The sequence below is a fragment of the Pristiophorus japonicus genome, unplaced genomic scaffold, assembly GCF_044704955.1.
Source record: "Pristiophorus japonicus isolate sPriJap1 unplaced genomic scaffold, sPriJap1.hap1 HAP1_SCAFFOLD_998, whole genome shotgun sequence".
In the NCBI taxonomy this organism is placed as follows: domain Eukaryota; kingdom Metazoa; phylum Chordata; class Chondrichthyes; family Pristiophoridae; genus Pristiophorus; species Pristiophorus japonicus.
In genome coordinates this window covers 94726-113447 of record NW_027254928.1, presented here as the reverse complement: position 1 = coordinate 113447, position 18722 = coordinate 94726, and the positions used below count along the sequence as shown (strand labels likewise).

Sequence of the window (18722 nt, the reverse complement as noted above, 5' to 3'; positions counted from 1 at the left end):
GAGGGAGAGGGAGGGGAGAGGGGGAGGGAGAGGGAGGGAGAGGGGGAGGGAGGAGGAGGGGGGGGAGAGGGGGAGGGAGGAGGAGGAGGAGGGGGGGGGAGAGGGGGAGGGAGGAGGAGGAGGGGGGGGGGGGAGAGGGGGAGGGAGGAGGAGGAGGGGGGGAGAGGGGGAGGAGGAGGGGGGGGGAAGAGGGGGAGGAAGAGGGGAGTGGGGAGAGAGGGGGGGAGAGAGGGGGGGAGAGAGGGGGGGAGAGAGGGGGGGAGAGAGGGGGGGAGAGAGGGGGGAGAGAGGGGGGGAGAGAGGGGGGGAGAGAGGGGGGGAGAGAGGGGGGGAGAGAGAGAGCGGGGAGGTCAGTCGGATCCAGTCCGTGGGGGGGGTCGGGGAGCGGGAACAGGAGCGCGGGTCAGGTCGGGTCGGGTCGGGTCCAGTCGGGGGGGGCGGAGCGGGAACAGGAGCGCGCGTAGGGTCGGGTCAGTCGGGGGGGGGGGGGGGGTGTCGGGTCTGGTCCGGAGCCGGGGGGGGCGGGGAGCAGGTGTTGGGTCTGGTCCGGAGGCAGGGGGGGGGGAGCGGGTGTCGGGTCTGGTCCGGAGGCAGGGGGGGGGGAGCGGGTGTCGGGTCTGGTCCGGAGGCGGGGGGGGCGGGGAGCGAGGAACGAGTGTCGGGTCTGGTCGGTGGAGGGGGGGGGGAGCAGGAGCTGGCCGTGGGAGGAGCCTTATTCACGCAGCCCCAGTGAGGCCATTCAGCCAGGGCTAGGGGCTGCGTGCTTCGGGCCCCTCCCACACAGTTCGGCGCCTGGAGCTACTGCACTTGCGTGCCGACAGTAGCGCGCATGTGCAGAGGTCCCGGCACTGTTTCAGCGCAGGGACCTGGCTCAGCCCCGCCCCCACAGCTCGTGCTGGCTGCGCCGAGGGCCAGAGGACCTGCAGGTAGGTGGAGAATATCGAGGATTTTTTTAGGCGCACTTTGTGGCGCGAAAAACGGGCGCCCAGGTCGGGACTGCGCCGTTCTAGGCGCGTGTGGAAACTTGGGCCCTATATTCCATCTGCCATGTTCTTACCCACTCATTTAACCTTACTATATCCCTTTACAGCTTACTTCCCACCTAACTTTGTATCACCACCAAACTTGGATACATTACACTCTGTCCCCTCATCGAAGTCATTCATATAGATTGGGAATAGCTGAGACCCCAGCAGTGATCCTTACGGCACCCCATAGTTACAGCCTGCCAACCTACTCTAAACAATCATCAATCCATGCTAATATATTACCTCCAATCCCATGAGTCCTAATTTTGTGTGGTACCTTATCGGGTATTTTTTGAAAATCCAAATACACTCCATCCACTGGGTCCCCCTTATCTACCCTAGTAGTTACAACCTCAAAAAACTCAGATTTGTTAAAAATGATTTTCCTATCATAAATCCATGTTGACTCTGCCCAATCATATTATGATTTTCTAAGTGCCCTCTGTTACCACATCCCTAATAATAGATTCTAACACATTCCCTACTACTGATGTCAGAGTAACTGGTCTGTAGTCCCCAGTTTTCTCTCTCCCGCCTTTATTGAATAGCAGTGTTACATTTGATACCTTCCAATCCGCTGGGATCGTTCTAAAATCTAAGGAATTTTGGAAGATCAAAACCAAAGCATCCACTATCTATGTAGCCACCTCTTTTAAAACCCTAGGATATAGATCATATAGGTCAGGTCCAGGGGATTTGTCGACTTTTAGTCCCATTAATTTCTCTAGTGTTATTTCTTTACGAACACTGATTTCTTTAATTTCCTCATTCTCATTAGACCCTCAGTTCCCCACTATTTCTGGAATGTTTTTTGTGTTTTCTACCGTGAAGGCAGATACAAAATATTTGTTTGATGTCTGCCACTCCATAAGTTTCTCGTGTGTCTGCCTCTAAATGTTTGAAGTGAAGGAAGATACACAGCTTATAGGGGCAGAGAGCAGGGCAGTGGGATTAGTTTTGGATTGCTCTAGCAAAATAACGATGGGCTAAATGGCCTCCTTCTGAATTCCAATGGTTCTGTGCTGTAAGCTGGTGACTAGGATCAATCCATGTCGATTCTCCATTCAGCCTTCTCTCGTTTGGGAAGCAAAACGTATGGAGAGGCCGAGGCACAGCATAGTGACGCTTTTGCTCGACTTTCCTGGTTGACGTTTACAGATAGAAATCCAGCAGCAGAAGCCTTCCACTGCAGTTGTACAGGGCCTTGGTGAGGCCTCACCTGGAATAGTGTGTGCAGTTTTGGTCTCCTAATCGGAAGAAGGACGTTCTTGCTATTGAGGGAGTGCAGCGAAGGTTCACCAGACTGATTCCAGGGATGGCTGGACTGACATATGAGGAGAGACTGGATCAACTGGGCCTTTATTCACTGGAGTTTAGAAGGATGAGAGGGGATTTCATAGAAATGTATAAGATTCTGACGGGACGGGACAGCTTAGCTTAGATGCAGGAAGAATGTTTCCGATGTTGGGGAAGTCCAGAACCAGGGGACGTAGTCTTAGGATAAGGGGTAGGCCATTTAGGACTGAGATGAAGAGAAACTTCTTCACTCAGAGTTGTTAACCTGTGGAATTCCCTGCCGCAGAGAGTTGTCGATGCCAGTTCATTGGATATATTCAAGAGGGAGTTAGATATGGCCCTTACAGCTAAGGGGATCAAGGGGTATGGAGAGAAAACAGGAAAGGGGTACTGAGGGAATGATCAGCCATGATCTTATTGAATGGCGGTGCAGGCTCGAAGGGCCGAATGGCCTACTCCTGCACCTATTTTCTATGTTTCTGTTTCCCAGCTTACCTCACTGGTGAACATGGCGCAGAAGTAATCGCTGCACGCTGCCAGCACAATACGATGAGCAGGAAAGTCCTTGCTGTCAACTCGCAGTGTGACATCGCACAGGGTGTTACTCTTCCTCAGGGAGTTCATAGTGTTAAGAATGGACTTGGCGTGTGAGTTGGTCATTATATCCCGAGGAGCCATGTTGAGCCTTGCCACTTGTAAAGCCAGTGAAAGGAGATTTAGTCACCTACAGCTGGATTAAAATCAGACCAACAATACATTATTAAAAGTCTAACAGAATACATCCTCTGATATTTAATACTTGCTACACAAAACTTATAAAGCCGCAAGATTAATATAAATTTTTTAACCACTTTTGATGGAAGAAAATATTTTAACACAAATGTGCATCTGAAAACATTGCCCAAAAGACCAGTGCTATGTGTCCAGAATACCCACTCCTCTCCTTTGCTGTTATTCCTGCCCGTTTGTTAACTATGACTGCAATTTCCTTCACTGTGCCAACCCTTAGCCCTCGAGACCTCTTCCCATTCCCAAGACGCTGCGTCACACCCACCGTTTCTCACTCTCCTCAGCAGCTATCCCAAGCCGCTCCCCTCACCTGAATTCAATTCTACCCATTGGCTGTCTGCACTGCTGCTAATCCACCCAGGCAACCCCACACACAGCAGTCATCACCCTTCTTAAAAGCTGTTGCAGTGCAAATCAAATGCTCGCTCAAGTTTTTAAATGTCAGATTAAGTTTATTTTCACATATGAATCAGATACAGATTATGTACATTTTCTTTTCCATCAGCTAAAATACATTTTGTATCTTAGGATTAGTGCATTTTAGTTCGAAGACTCTAATCCAGGCCGAACAGTAAATTTTGCGGCGGCAAATGTTGTGTCTGCCGCTGCAAAATTCATCAGCTGGGCCCCGAGTTTGGAGCGAAGCACCAAAGGAGGCGTTGCACACCTCTGTTAGGGCACTATGCCGCCTGAGCAAGGGAAAATCCCGCGCTAAACAGCCGGCCTCGGAGCGCCATAAGAGAGGCCTCGGGGTGGGGGTGGGGGAATCTGAAAAAAACCCCACCAAAGCCATCCCCAATAAAATAACTCACACCACCACAACATAAATCGCAAAAAAAAATCAATCACACTTACCAGCAGTCAGCATTACTTACCTCACTGCGGCCACTACAGCTTGGAATTCCACAGGCATTCCCAGCAGGGCCGCTACAGAGCACTACGGGTCGGTCGCGATCAAAATATCGAGCCGGTTTCGCAACCAGGGGCGTTGCACACCGGATCACCACTTCCGGGCGGTAATGCTCCGCGCTCCCTCAAAACTGACGCCGAATGTCCCGGCAAGGCGCTGGAAGCTGGTCGCCCACCCGGAAGTGCTTACCGCCGCCATTGCCGCCCCTCCAGGGCGCTAACAGGGGCGGCAGAAAACCGAAAATCCTGCCCTCAAATTGTTTTTTGTTGATAAACCTCAATCACCACAACCTAGCCAAGCTGGCAGTTCAGTCTGTTGGCTTCCCTTCTACAATATAAGTATCAGTTTATATTATGGAGCTGGAGCCCACAACTTTCTGACTCCAGAGGCAAGAGTGCTATCACTGAGCCAAGCGTTATGGTGACAATGGACAGGGATACAAAAAAGGTTTTGTTGTATTGTATTGTCACCATAACTCTAACTCAACCACCAAGTCATAAGATCAGCCAGTCACTCACCACCTCCCTATCCAAGACTCTGAGGTGTCATCCTTGGCTCAGTGATAGCACGCTTGCCTCTGGAGTCAGAGGTTGTGGGCTCCGGCCCCATAATATAAACTGATACTTGGAGAGTGCTGCACTATTGAACGTGCCATCTTTTAGCTCAGATGTTAACCTGAGGCCTCTCTCAAATGGACTTAAAAGATCCCATGCACTATTTGAAGAGTAGCAGGGGAGAGCTCCCTGTATGCTGACCAATATTTATCCCTCATCTAACCCGACTGACAAAATAGATCATCAAGTCAATTGCTTGCGGGACCTTTTTTTTGCCCAAATTAGCAGCCAGGTTTCCTACAATAAAAATGACTACACTTCAAAAGTACTTCACTGGCTATAAAGCACTTTCGGGCATCCAGAGTTGCAAGCTCGCTCTTTCTCCCACATTTTCATTTCAAGATGCCTCTTCGCCAATTGCACTTCTATAAGGTTACTGCACAAGATAAAAGTCCACAGGGTTGGGGGTAATATATTAGCATGGATAGAGGATTGGCTAACTAACAGAAAACAGTGTCGGGATGAATGGTTCATTCTCGGGTTAGCAATCAGTAACTAGTGGGGTGCCACAGGGATCAGCGCTGGGACTCCAACTATTTACAATCTATATTAACTACTTGGAAGAAGGAACAGAGTGTAACGTGGCCAAGTTTGCTGACGATACAAAGATGGGAGGAAAAGCAATGTGTGAGGAGGACACAAAAAATCTACAAAAGGACATAGATAGGCTAAGTGAGTGGGCAAAAATTTGGCAGATGGAGTATAATTTTGGAAAGTGTGAGGTCATGCACTTTGGCAGAAAAAAATCAAAGAGCAAGTTTATTTACATGGAGAAAGATTGCAAAGTGCTGCAGTACAGCAGGACCTGGGGGTACTTGTGCATGAAACACAAAAGGTTAGTAGGCAGTTACAGCAAGTGATCAGGAAGGCAAATTAAATCTTGGCCTTTATTGCAAAGAGGATGGAGTATAAAAAAAAAAACAGGGCAGTCTTTCTACAATTATACAGGGTATTGGTGAGGCCACACCTGGAATACTGCGTGCAGTTTTGGTTTCCATATTTACGAAAGGATGTACTTGCTTTGGAGGCAGTTCTGAGAAGGGTCACTAGGTTAATTCCGGGGATGAGGGGGTTGACTTATGAGGAAAGGTTGAGTAGGTTGGGCCTCTACACATTGGAATTCAGAAGCATGAGAGGTGATCTTATCGAAACGTATAAGATTATGAGGGGGCTTGACAAAGTGGATGCAGAGAGGATGTTTCCACTGATAGGGGAGACTAGAACTAGAGGGCATGATCTTGGAATAAGGGGCCGCCTATTTAAAAGAGATGAGGAGAAATTTCTTCTCTCAGAGGGTTGTAAATCTGTGGAATTTGCTGCCTCAGAGTGCTTTAGAAGCTGGGACATTGAATAAATTTAGGACAGAAATAGACAGTTTCTTAAACGATAAGGAAGTAAGGGGTTATGGAGAGCGGGCAGGGAAGTGGACCCGAATCCATGATCGGATCAACCATGATATTAAATGCCCACAGCACTTGGTCTGCCCTCCAGGCCTCCATAACCAGTGCCTGCGTAGAGAAGCTCGGTCACTCAACCAGGAGACACCAGGACTGGTTTGATGAGAATAACTGCAAGCGAAGGGCATTCCTGAGCCTTAAACAACCCAACACGGGAGCAGCAAAGCAGCATTACTGATGGCTTAAGGCTGAGGTTCAACAAAAAACCTGGGGCCTAAAGAACAGGTGGTGCATGGAGAAAGGACAGGAGATACAACAACTGGCTGACAACCATGATGTGCGAGGATTCTTCATCGCAATCAAGGCCACCTACGGTCCAAACTCCCAAGGCCCCACCCCACTGCTGGCCAAGAACGGGGAAACACTCATCAAGGACACCGAGGCAGTCAGGACCCGCTGGAAGGAGCACTTCGAAGATCCCCTCAATCAAGACGCTGCCTTTGACTCGAGTGTTCTCGACTCCGTCCCGCAGCATGCTATCCACCACCACCTCAGTAAAACCCCAGCAATGCACGAAATAGAAAAAGCCATAAGACAACTTAAGAACAACAAGGCTACGGGATCGGATGGAATCCCCGCTGAGACATTGAAGTATGGCGGAGAGGCACTGCTGGCGCGAATACATGACCTCATCTCTATCATCTGGAGGGAGGCCAGCATGCCGGGGGATCTCAGAGATGCAGTGATCGTGACCATCTTTAAAGAAGGGAACAAGTCCAACCGTGGCAACTACAGAGGAATCTCCCTGCTATCAGCCACTGGGAAAGTCGTCGCTAGAGTCCTCTTCAACCATCTTCTCCCCGTGGCCGAGGAGCTCCTCCCGGAGTCACAGTGTGGATTTCGTCCCCTACGGGACACAACAGACATGATTTTTACAGCGCGACAGCTGCAGGAAAAATGCAGGGAACAGCGCCAGCCCTTATACATGGCCTTCTTCGACCTTACAAAAGCCTTTGACCCTGTCCTCCTATATGGCTCAGAGACATGGACCATGTACAGTAGACACCTCAAGGACACCCTCAAAGCCTCCCTGATAAAATGCAACATCCCCACTGAAACCTGGGAGTCCCTTCCCAAAGACCGCCCTAAGTGGAGGAAGTGCATCCGGGAGGGCGCTGAGCACCTCGAGTCTCATCGCCGAGAGCATGCAGAAAACAAGCACAGGCAGCGGAAAGAGCGTGCGGCAAACCAGTCCCACCCTCTCTTACCTTCAACGACTGTCTGTCCCACCTATGACACATATTGGACTGTTCAGCAACCTAAGGACTCATTTTTAGAGTGGAAGCAAGTCGATTCCGAGGGACTGCCTATGATGATGATGATTAACTGGTGGAGCAGGCTTGAGGGAGGTATGGCCTACTCCTGCTCCCATTTCTTATGTTCTTACATATATATATATATATATATATATAAAAAAGAGTCACAACCATTCCTCCACCATCCCTACAGTATACAATGGAACTGGCTGGATTTTCTCAACACTTCAAATCATTTACCTACATAATGCTTTATCACACTAAAATGTCCCCAAAAAACCTAACTGGCAGAATTATTTTTGAAGTCCAGGAATTGATGGTTCTGCAGTTAAATTTTTCAGTATTTTTGCTTCTCTTAGAAAAACATTTCTGTTGTTAGGCAGCAAACTAAAACAAAGATCTGTGTGGAATTTGTATGAAAGGGAAAAAGAAGTCAGTGCTGCCTCGTCGGAAAACCAAGTAACTCCATGCAGTTTGCGAGTGCAATTTACGGGCGTGTACGCAGGGGCCACACACGTTCCAGGTTTAGACATGCGCGGCGCACGTGCTAAAACCCGGAACTGGAGATCTGGCAAGAATTTCCCGGGAAAAGGCATTCACTGGTGGATACTTAGGCTATTTGCCCAACTTCTGCCCAGCGAATGCCCGTGAAATTCTTACGCCGAGTAAAAGCCAGCGTAAGATCTGCTTTTACCACCACAAGATGTTTTAAAGGGCATAAATATATTTTTCTCATTCATTTAAACATTAAAACACAGTACAATAAGGTAAGGTTATTTTTAGCCCTTTAAAACATTTACATTTATTTTTCAAAAAATTAAATTTTTGTTTTAAATGTTTAATTATTTTAATTCATTTTAAATATGTATTTTTTTTAAGGTTATTTATTTGTTATGTTGCATTTATTTTTTGTGTGATCTCCGTTCATGCTTAGAGATTCTGGAATGGAGATGTCCTTTTTTTAAATTGGTTGGGCCGGGTGATCTTATGACTTGGTGGTTGAGTTATGGTGACAGTGAACCACATGCGCCCCTGGGATACGTGGGCCTCCACGCAGGCCTACGCACAGAGGCCCAGGAGTGCACGTCTCCTTGGATCCCGAGGCAGAAGGCAAGTGCGTCGATTTTTTTGTTGGTCGGAGGCAAAGTCAGGCCCAGTATCGTTGAAACCACGAAGCTGGTGATCTTTTTTTCCGTTTTACTAAAAGCGGTTTCTGAATTTCAGAACTTCTCTAAATAGCAACAATAATGTGGATGTAAAGTAATTGCAGTCTGCAATATACAACAACTTCAAATATCTCCTGCCAAAGCCACTCAGGAACAGTCTGCTGGAGACCGATTGTTTGAGGCCTCCCCAGAAGGACCAGCTGAGGGCTGGTTCAGGCACTGATTTTTTAGGCAGCAGCCATTAAGATAATCACGAACCGACATATTGATCCCAGCGTTTACCAACTAAAATATTCAGGCCCTGTCTGGAGAACATGGAATTAACATGCTCTGGAAAACATCCCCAGCTACATGCACGGTCCATCAATTTTACATCAACGTGGCATATTTCCTGCAGCACTAGGCGAAGCTGCCACATGTGAAGTTTTGGTTACGGATCGTTTACACTCATCATCATCATAGGCAGTCCCTCGGAATCGAGGAAGACTTGCTTCCAATCTTAGGTGGCTGTACAGTCCAATACGAGAGCCACAATCCGTCACAGGTGAGACAGATAGTCGTCGAGGGTAAGGAGGGTGGGACAGGTTTGCCGCACACTCTTTTCGCTGCCTGCGCTTGATTTCTGCACGCTCTCGGCGATGAGACTCGAGGTGCTCAGCGCCCTCCCGGATGCACTTCCTCCACTTAGGGCGGTCTTTGGCCAGGGTCTCCCAGGTGTCGGTGGGGATTTTGCACTTTATCAGGGAGGCTTTGAGGTTGTCCTTGTAATGTTTTCCCATCTTTGGCTCATTTGCCGTGGACGAGTTCAGAGTAGAGCGCTTGCTTTGGGAGTCTCGTGTCTGGCATGCAGACAATGTGGCCCGCCCAGCGGAGCTGATCAAGAGTAGTCAGTGCTTCAATGCTGGGGATGTTGGCCTGGTCGAGGACGCTAATGTTGATGCGTCTGTCCTCCCAGGGGATTTGTAGTTTACACTACCCTTTCTGGATTAAAACAGAATGCCAAGGTGGGACTTATAACCAGCACTTTCCTGGCAGAAACATGGCTTAATTGCCAACTCTCGATTCTGCTCCACTCTCTAGGACTAAGAAAGAGGTTCTGCTGCGTGAGTATGAGCAGGCAGCTACGGGCTAAATTAGAAAGTAGAACCACAAAGCTAATAACCTCTGGATTACTAACTGAGCCACGAGCAAATTGGCATAGGGTCAATACATCACTGGGGGCAGAACCTGCCGAGTGCTCTATTTCTGGCCATTTAAGCGAGTTTGGCCAAGGACGATTTTTTTCTAAAACAGCGCACTTGACCCTTCTGAGAAACCATCACTACACTTAAGGAAATCGGCGCAGAGGGAACGCCATTGTTTCAGCGGAGCTCAATACACGGTGTGTGGGGGGGGACAGTAGTGCAAAGTCCTTTCAGCCCGGGATAGCAGGCCGGTGTGTGGCTGCAGGAGTGGGGGGGCCTTTCAGCCCGGGATTGCAGCAACACCGGCACTGTAGAGGTGAAAAAAATCTATAAATGCTAAAAAGGAATAAAGGAATGTCATACTGTTTCATATATTGAGATTTCAGTCTGTTGTCCCAAGTCTCACTTAGTGATCTATTTTACAAAGGGGAGATGCTTTATTTGTGCCTCAGCCCTTCAGAGTAAACCTCGTTACCCTGGCAACAGTTTTTCGGCACAGAGCTTAAGGACAATCTGCGCTGCTCCAAAATGACAGTATGCCGGCGAAACTTGAAACTTTTTTTTGCTGCAGTTGGGTCACTAAAAAAATTAAAATCGGAAGTACCTCTACAACTGCGTCAAAAAAAGCCCATTTGAAATTTTGGGCCCTATGCCCCACCGAGTTCCAGTTTCCCCCATGAGGGGAAACATCCTCTCTGCATCTACCCTGTCAACCCCCCTCAGAATCTTACACGTTTCAATAAGATCACCCCTCATTCTTCTAAACTCCAATGACTATAGGCCCAACCTTTCTTCATAAGACAACCCCTTCATCTCAGAAATCAACCTCGTGAACCTTCTCTGATCTGCCTGCAATGCCATTATATCCCTGCTTAAATAAGGGGACCAAAACTGTACGCTAGGTGTGGCCTCACCAATATCCTGTACAGTTGTAGCAGGCCTTCTCTAGTTTTATCCTCTATTCCCCTTGCAATAAAGGCCAACATTCCATTTGCCTTCCTAATTACTTGCTGTACCTGCATACTAACTTTCTGTGTTTCATGTACAAGGACCCCCTGATTCCTCTGTACCTCAGCATTGTGTAATCTCTCCCCATTTAAATAATAATTCTTTTAATTTTACCTACCAAAGTGGATAACCTCACATTCTCCCACATTATACTCCATCTGCCAAATTTTTACCCACTTACTTAGCCTGTCTATATCCCTTTGCAGATTATGTGCGTCCTCCTCACAACTTGCTTTCCCACCTATCTTTGTACCAGCAGCAAATTTGGCTACATTACACTCGGCCCCTTCATCCAAGTAATTAATATAGATTGTAAATAGTTGAAGCCCCACCACTGATCCCTGTGGCACCCCACTAGTTATAGTGATGGCCCATTTATCCCTACACTCTGTTTTCTGTTAGTTAGCCAATCCTCTATCCATGCTAATATATTACCCCCAACCCCATGAGCTCTTACCTTGTGCAGTAGCCTTTTATGTGATGCCTGATCAAATGCCTTCTGGAAATCCAAATACACAACATCTACTGGTTCCCCTTTATCCACCCTGCTCGTTACATCCTCAAAGAACTCCAGCAAATTTGTCAAACATAATTTCCCTTTCATAAAACCATGCTGACTCTGCTTGCCTACATTATGATTTTCTACATGTCCTGCTACTACATCCTTAATAATAAGACTTGAGCATTTTCCCAATGACAGACATTAGGCTAACTGGTCTATAGTTTCCTGCTTTCTGTCTCCCTCCTTTCTTAAATAGGGGCGTTACATTTGCGGTTTTCCAATCTGCTGGGACCTCTCCAGAATCCAGGGAATTTTAGTAGATTACAACCAATGCATCCACTATCTCTGCAGCCACTTCTTTTAAGACCCTAGGATGCAGGCCATCAGGTCCAGGGGAGCTTCACTTGAACCAGGCCGAGACCAGTGTCCTGACAAATCGAATAACTAGGGCTGTAGATAAGGCTTTAAACTAAATAGTGGGGAGGGAGGGTTCAAGCGAAGGGAAATTTAGAAAGTTAAGGAGAAAGGAGAAGGCAGTAGTGCAGGGTAGCGATAGGGGTAATGGTAACCAGAGTGTGACAGGAAGGGACAGAGCACACAAACATAAGAGTACACCAGCAAATAGGGTCAGAGTCAGGAAAAATGGTAAATTAAAGGCTCTTTATCTAAATGCACGTAGCATTTGTAACAAGATAGATGAGTTAATGGCATAAATATAAATAAATGGGTATGATCTGCTAGCCATTACAGAGACGTGGTTGCAAGGTGACCAAAGCTGGGAACTGAATATTCAGGGTTACTTGACATTTTGGAAGTATAGGCAGAAAAAAAAAAGGTGGGGTAGCTCTGTTAATAAAGGATAAGATCAGTGCAGCAGTGAGAAATGATCTCAGCTCAGAAGATCAAGAGGTAGAATCAGTTTGGGTGGAGATAAGAAATAGCAAGGGAAAGAAGTCACTGATGGGAGTGGTCTGCAGGCCCCCAAACAGTAGCTATACTGTATAAATCAAGAAATAATGGGGGCTTGTAAGGGAGGTACTGCAACAATCGTGGGCTATTTTAATCTTCATATAGATTGGACAAATCAAATTGGCAAAGATAGCCTTGAGGACGAGTTCATACAATGCATTAGGGACAGTTTCTTAGAATATGTTGTGGAGCCAACCAAGGAACAGGCTATTTTAGATCTAGTAATGTGTAATGAGACAGGATTAATTCATGATCTCATAGTAAAGGATCCTCGAAGGAAGAGTGATTAGAACATGATAGAATTCCACATTCAGTTTGAGGGCGAGAAATTTGGGTCTGAAACTTGCGTCTTAAACCCAAATAAAGGCAATTACAAAGGTATGAAGACAGAGTTAGCTATCGTGGACTGGGAAAATAGATCAAAAGGTAAGCAGTGGCAGACAATTAAGGAGATATTTCATAATTCTTAATAAAGATATATTCCATTGAGAAAAAAAATCCTCTACGAGAAGGATGAACCATCCATGGCTAACTAAGGAGTTAAGGATGGTATCAACTTGAAAGAAAAGGCATACAATGTTGCGAAGATTAGAGGTAAGCCAGAAGATTGGGAAATTTTTAGAAACCAGCAAAAGATGACTAAAAAAATAGAGGGAGAAAATAGATTATGAGAGTAAACTAGCAATAACTTAAAAACGGACAAACTGGAGCATTAATAAAATGGGAAACAAGGAATTGGCAGAGATTTTGTATGTGTCTTCAAGGTAGAAGATATTAAAAGCATCCCAATAATAGTAGAAAATCAGAGGGCAAAAGGCAGAGAGGAAATTAAAACAATCATCACTAGAGAAAAAGCACTAGGCAAACTAATGGGACTAAAGGCAGACAAGAAGTGGCTGCAGAGATAGTGAATGCATTGGTTGCAATCTTCAAAAATTCCCTCGACTCTGGAAAGGTCCCAGCAGATTGGAAAACTGCAAATATAACGCCCCTATTCAAGAAAGGAGGGAGACAGAAAGCATGAAACTATAGACCAGTTAGCCTAACATCTGTCATTGGGAAAATGCTGGAATCCATTATTAAGGAAGCAGTAGCAGGACATTTGGAAAATCATAATACAATCAAGCAAAGTCAGCATGGTTTTATGAAAGGGAAATCACGTTTGACAAATTTATTAAAATTCTTTGAAGAAATAACGAGCAGGATGGATAAAGGAGAACCAGTAGATGTAGTGTATTTGGATTTCCAAAAGGCATTCGATAAGGTGCCATATAAAAGGTTTCTACACAAGAGCTCATGGTGTTGGGGGCAATATATTAGCATGGATAGAGGATTGGCTAACTAGCAGAAAACAGAGTCGGGATAAATGGGTCATCTTCAGGTTGGCAAACTGTCATTAGTGGGGTGCCACAGGGATCAGTGTTGGTGCCTCAACTATTTACAATCTATGTTAATGACTTGGATGAAGGGACTCAGTGTACTGTAGCCAAATTTGCTGATGATACAAAGATGGATGGGAAAGCAAGTTGTGAGGAGGACACAAAAAATCTGCAAAGGGATATAGACAGGCTAAGTGAGTGGGCAAAGATTTGGCAGATGGAGTATAATGTGGGAAAATGCGATGTTTTCAACTTTGGTAGGAAGAAAAGCAAAGCAAAATATTATTTAAATGGAGAGACTACAGAATGCTGCGGTACAGAGAGATCTAGGGGTCCTTGTACATGAAACACAAAAAGTTAACATGCAGGTACTGCAAGTAATTAGGAAGGCAAATGGGATGTTGGCCTTTATTGCAAGGGGGATGGAGTATAAAAGTAGGGAAGTCCTGCTACAACTGTACAGGGTATTGGTGAGGCCACACCTAGAGTACTGCGTTTTTTGGTCTCCTAACTTAAGGAAGGATATACCTGCATTGGAGGCAGTTCAGAGAAGGTTCACTCGGTTGATTCCTGGAATGAAGGGGTTGTCTTATGAGGAAAGATTGGGCCTGTACTCATTGGGAGTTTAGGAGAATGAGAGGTGATCTTATTGAAACATACAAGATTCTGAGGGGGCTTGACAGAGTAGATACTGAGAGGATGTTTCCCTTCGTGGGGGAATCTAGAACTAGGGGGCATAGTTTCACAATAAGGGGTCACCCATTTAAAACGGAGATGAGGGGGAATTTCTTCTCAGAGGGTCGTGAATCTTTGGAATTCTCTACCCTTGAGAGTTGTGGAGGCTGGGTCATTGAATATATTCAAGGCTGAAATACAGATTCTTGAGCTGTAGGAGAGTCATGGGTTATGGAGAGCAGGCAAGAAAGTAGAGTTGAGGCCAAGATCAGATCAGCCATGATCTTATTGAATGGCGGAGCAGGCTCGAGGAACCGAATGGCCTGCTCCTGCTCCTATTTCTTTGTTCTTATGTTCTCTCAGATTTGTACAGGAGCAACAGATTGGACACATTTATCCAATTTTGAGCATGGACTGAAGTTTGTACTCAACTTAAGTCCAGGAACGACTGATGGATCACCTGTGCTGCCTGACAAATCAAAATTAGATCAATATTAGTGCATTAAACCGAATGGCATGAACTCAGACTCTGCTGTCCGTGGTGCCGCAAAATGCAGCTTGGAGGGAACCCTTGCAATGCTGAACAGCACTAAGTCAGCACGCAGTCTGATCACTACAACACCAAAAACAATTCAAATTTCAAAGGCAGGTTTGATATGGTTTGCAAATGCGATCGGAAATGCTGAAAGCAACTGGACTGTTCTTATGTCACAGAAAGGGTGTACTGTTACATTTACTTGCTGAACTTACTAGAGCATCCAATAAGCCATGGGAGAGCTCCAGTCTACCAGCTCCCTGCAGTTACTCCCAAGCCTTTCCGCTCTCCCAGATCCGAGCGAGGCTATGGGACATCTGTTGTTTCAGTCGCCTTCAGCCATACCCAGTCATACCACCTGGAATATTAATAAAATGATCAATACTGTAAAACCAATTCATTTACAAAAATATGCATTCCCACTACATCTGCACATCCCAAGACCCAAGGAATATAATTCACTGTCAATATTTACAACAGGTTCCGTAAACCAAGGCAAACCGACAAGCCTTCTATTGGCTACCATTCTACACAGGTGGGGACATATTTCAACTCTACCACCCACTGGGAGCCCGTACCAGAAATTCAGCTGTGCACTGGGCAAACATTCATTTTAAATGAGGCACGGGAAAACAGCTGCATTACACTCGTATAGACTTGGCAATGGAGTGGTCAAGTAGCCTGTGCAGACTTGGTGGAGCCAAGTTTTTCTTTTGTTAACTACTTCTTCCTCTCTAAGCTATGTTCACATATTTGAAGGATGCACATGGTGTCTTGTTGAGCTTTGTCTGGCATGTAAACACACCCTGTGCTGCCTCGGCACCATCGATAGTTATTCAGCAAGCCCGGCACTCCCACCATGTTATCACTTGGTGCCACACTGTGTGCCACCGCTCTGGAATCACATGAAACAGTCTTCAGTTTAAACTCACCAACTACCTGCAGGAAACTGGGTTTAAACATCCCTTCAGGGCCTTGTCTTACCCTCCCCCTGTCTCTGTAACCCCCCCTCCCCACACATCCCCCTGTAAACCCCCCCTCCCCACACATCCCCCTGTAAACCCCCCCTCCCCACACGTCCCCCTGTAAACCCCCCCTCCCCACACGTCCCCCTGTAAACCCCCCCTCCCCACACGTCCCCCTGTAAACCCCCCCTCCCCACACATCCCCCTGTAAACCCCCCCTCCCCACACGTCCCCCTGTAAACCCCTCTCCCTCCATCAATGCCCAGCCCTCAGGAGGATCAGGCCCACTCTGAGCCCCTTCCCATTGCCCAGGTTATGGCCCGCTCCCCGGTTGGGCTCCTCTGGGCCTGAGCCGATCCCCGGGCCGGAGTGAAAGCCGCTCCTTACAACACAATGCGTCTGTCGGCGGCCGCTCGAGCCCGTGCGCTGGGTGGGGGCGGAGCCGAGGAACGGACTACAGCTCCCACAATGCACGGCGGGCTTCGCGTCACGTGATGGCAACGGTTGTTATTGCCCCTCCCCCATCCCAACCCTCAGCCCCACCCCCTCCATAATCCCCATCCCCCACCCCTAACCCCATCCCTAACCACCACCCTTAACCCCATGCCCCACTCCATCCATCATCCCCATCACACCCAACACCAATCTCCACCCCAGAACCCCATCCCTAATCCCCATCCCCCACCCCATCGCTAATCCCCATCCCCCACCCTATTCCCAACCCATCCCCAACCCTAGCCCACCCCCAACCCCCATACACCTACCCTAACCCCCATCCCCAACCCCAACCCTGCATCCCCCAACCACCCCATGCACACCCCACCCCCATCCAGATGGAGCAGATAGAAAGAGGGGGAGTATTTGCTAAGAGGAGCGGGGAAGAATTGAAAAAAGTCAAAGCTAAAGGCAATATATCTGAATGCGCGAAGCATTCGCAACGAAATAGATGAATTCATAGCGCGGATAAAAATGAATAGGTTGGATCTAATAGCCATTACGAAGACGTGGTTGCAAAGTGACCAAGGTTGGGAACCAAGGTTCCAGGATATTTAACTTTTAGAAGAGATAGGCAAAATGGGAAAGGAGTAGGGGTAGCCCTGATAAAGGATGGAATGCAGACAGTAGATAGAAAGAATCTTAGCTCAGAAAATTAAGAAGTAGAATCAGTTTGGGTGGAACTAAGAAAGAGCAAGGGGCAGAAAACATCGGTGGGAGTTGTTTATAGGCCCCCAAACAGTAGTGGTAATGTAGGAAATTAGAAATGCATGTAATAATGGAAAACAGGGAAATGGCGGAGACTTTGAACAAATATTTTGTATCGGTCTCCCAAAACAAGCGCTCTACTCGGAACTCCGACACGGTAAGCGAGCCTCAGGTGGGCAGAGGAAACGCTTCAAGAACACCCTCAAAGCCTCTTTGAAAAAATGTAACATCGCCACCGGTGTGGATGGAGAAAGAGTCAGACTGAACACTGTGCGCTCAAAGTAAAGTGTGACCTTAGTCTTTTATTGCAGGTCTCCAGAGTGCCTCTCCAACCTGTGAAGCCTCCTTAAATACCTGTGCTCCCAAGGGATTATGAGATCCCTTGGGACTCCAGGGGATGAGCCCTCTGGTGGCTGTACAGAGTAAATACAAGTTTACATATATAACAACACTCCCCCTACCCCGCCCCCCCCGCCCAAGTCAATAGTGTAACTATTTACAATGTGAGTCGATCTGGGACCCTTCCTGCCCTGATTTATTGTCTCGATGTAAAAGCTGGTGTTGTTGAATCATTTGTTGGGCCCTCACTGGGCTGCTGAGCAGCTGGCTTTGCTAGGCTGTCTGGTGTGTTGGGCCCTGCAGGGCTGCTGTGGATGATGGGTTCTGCTTCGTGGTCAACTGTGGTGCCGGTTACCACTGGTGTGTATGTTGGGGGATCAAAAAAGGTAGTGTCCAAGGTGGGTTGCTCAGGATGGTCCATGAATCTGAGTTTGATTTGGTCCAAGTGTTTCCGGTGAATGAGTCCATTTGAAAGTTTGACCCGAAACATCCTGCTCCCCTCTTTGGCCACAACAGTGCCGGGAAGCCACTTGGGACCTTGTCCATAATTTAATACAAATACAGGATCATTGATTTCAATCTCGCGTGACACATTTGCGGTATCATGGTATGTACTTTGTTGAAGCTGCCTGCTCTCTACCTGTTCATGTAGATCAGGGTGAACTAACGAGAGCCTTGTCTTAAGTGCTCTTTTCATGAGCAGTTCAGCAGGTGGGATCCCAGTGAGTGAGTGGGTCTCGTGCAGTAGCTAAGCAGGACTTGGGATAGGCGAGTCTGCAGTGAGCCTTCAGTTATGCTCTTCAAGCCTTGCTTGATGGTTTGCACTGCTCTCTCTGCCTGACCATTGGACGCAGATGTGACATGTTTGATCCCGTTACGGGTCATGAATTCTTTAAACTCAGCACTGGTAAAACATGGCCCGTTGTCGCTCACCAGGACATCGGGTAAGCCGTGAGTGGCAAACATGGCCGGCAGGCTTTCAGTAGTGCCAGAGGACGTGCTAGCCGACATTATCTCACATTCAATCCACTTGGAATTCGCGTCTACAACCACAAGGAACATTTTACCCAAGAACGGGCCTGCATAGTCGACGTGTACCCTAGACCACGGTTTGGAGGGCCAAGACCATAAACTTAGCGGCACCTCCCTGGGTACATTGCTTAACTGCGAGCATGTATTACATCTGTGAATGCAGGACTCTAAGTCCGCATCGATACCGGGCCACCACACGTGGGATCTGGCTATCTCTTTCATCATTACGATGCCTGGGTGGGTACTGTGGAGGTCATTGATGAAGGTGTCTCTGCCCTTCTTGGGGACCACTATTCGATTGCCCCACAGAAGGCAGACTGCCTGTATTGACATTTCAGCTTTGCGCTGCTGGAATGGCTTTATCTCTTCCTGCATTTCCACTGGGACACTGGACCAGCTCCCGTGAAGCACACAG

At 47.4% G+C, this 18722-nt stretch overlaps 1 protein-coding gene across 1 annotated transcript in view; it reads right to left on the bottom strand.

Annotated features, from left to right (window-relative positions):
* LOC139259397 (kelch-like protein 12) overlaps window positions 1-16199 on the bottom strand; it is a gene marked incomplete at its 3' end in the record, with an annotated part of 33229 nt that extends 17030 nt beyond the window's left edge. The window contains exons 1-3 of the mRNA XM_070874863.1: window positions 16121-16199; window positions 14984-15126; window positions 2820-3054 (exon numbers count right to left, since the gene is read on the bottom strand). Coding sequence (XP_070730964.1) covers window positions 2820-3002 — 183 coding nt within the window. The remainder of the gene's footprint in view (window positions 1-2819; window positions 3055-14983; window positions 15127-16120) is intronic.
* Between the last annotated feature and the right edge of the window lie 2523 nt (window positions 16200-18722).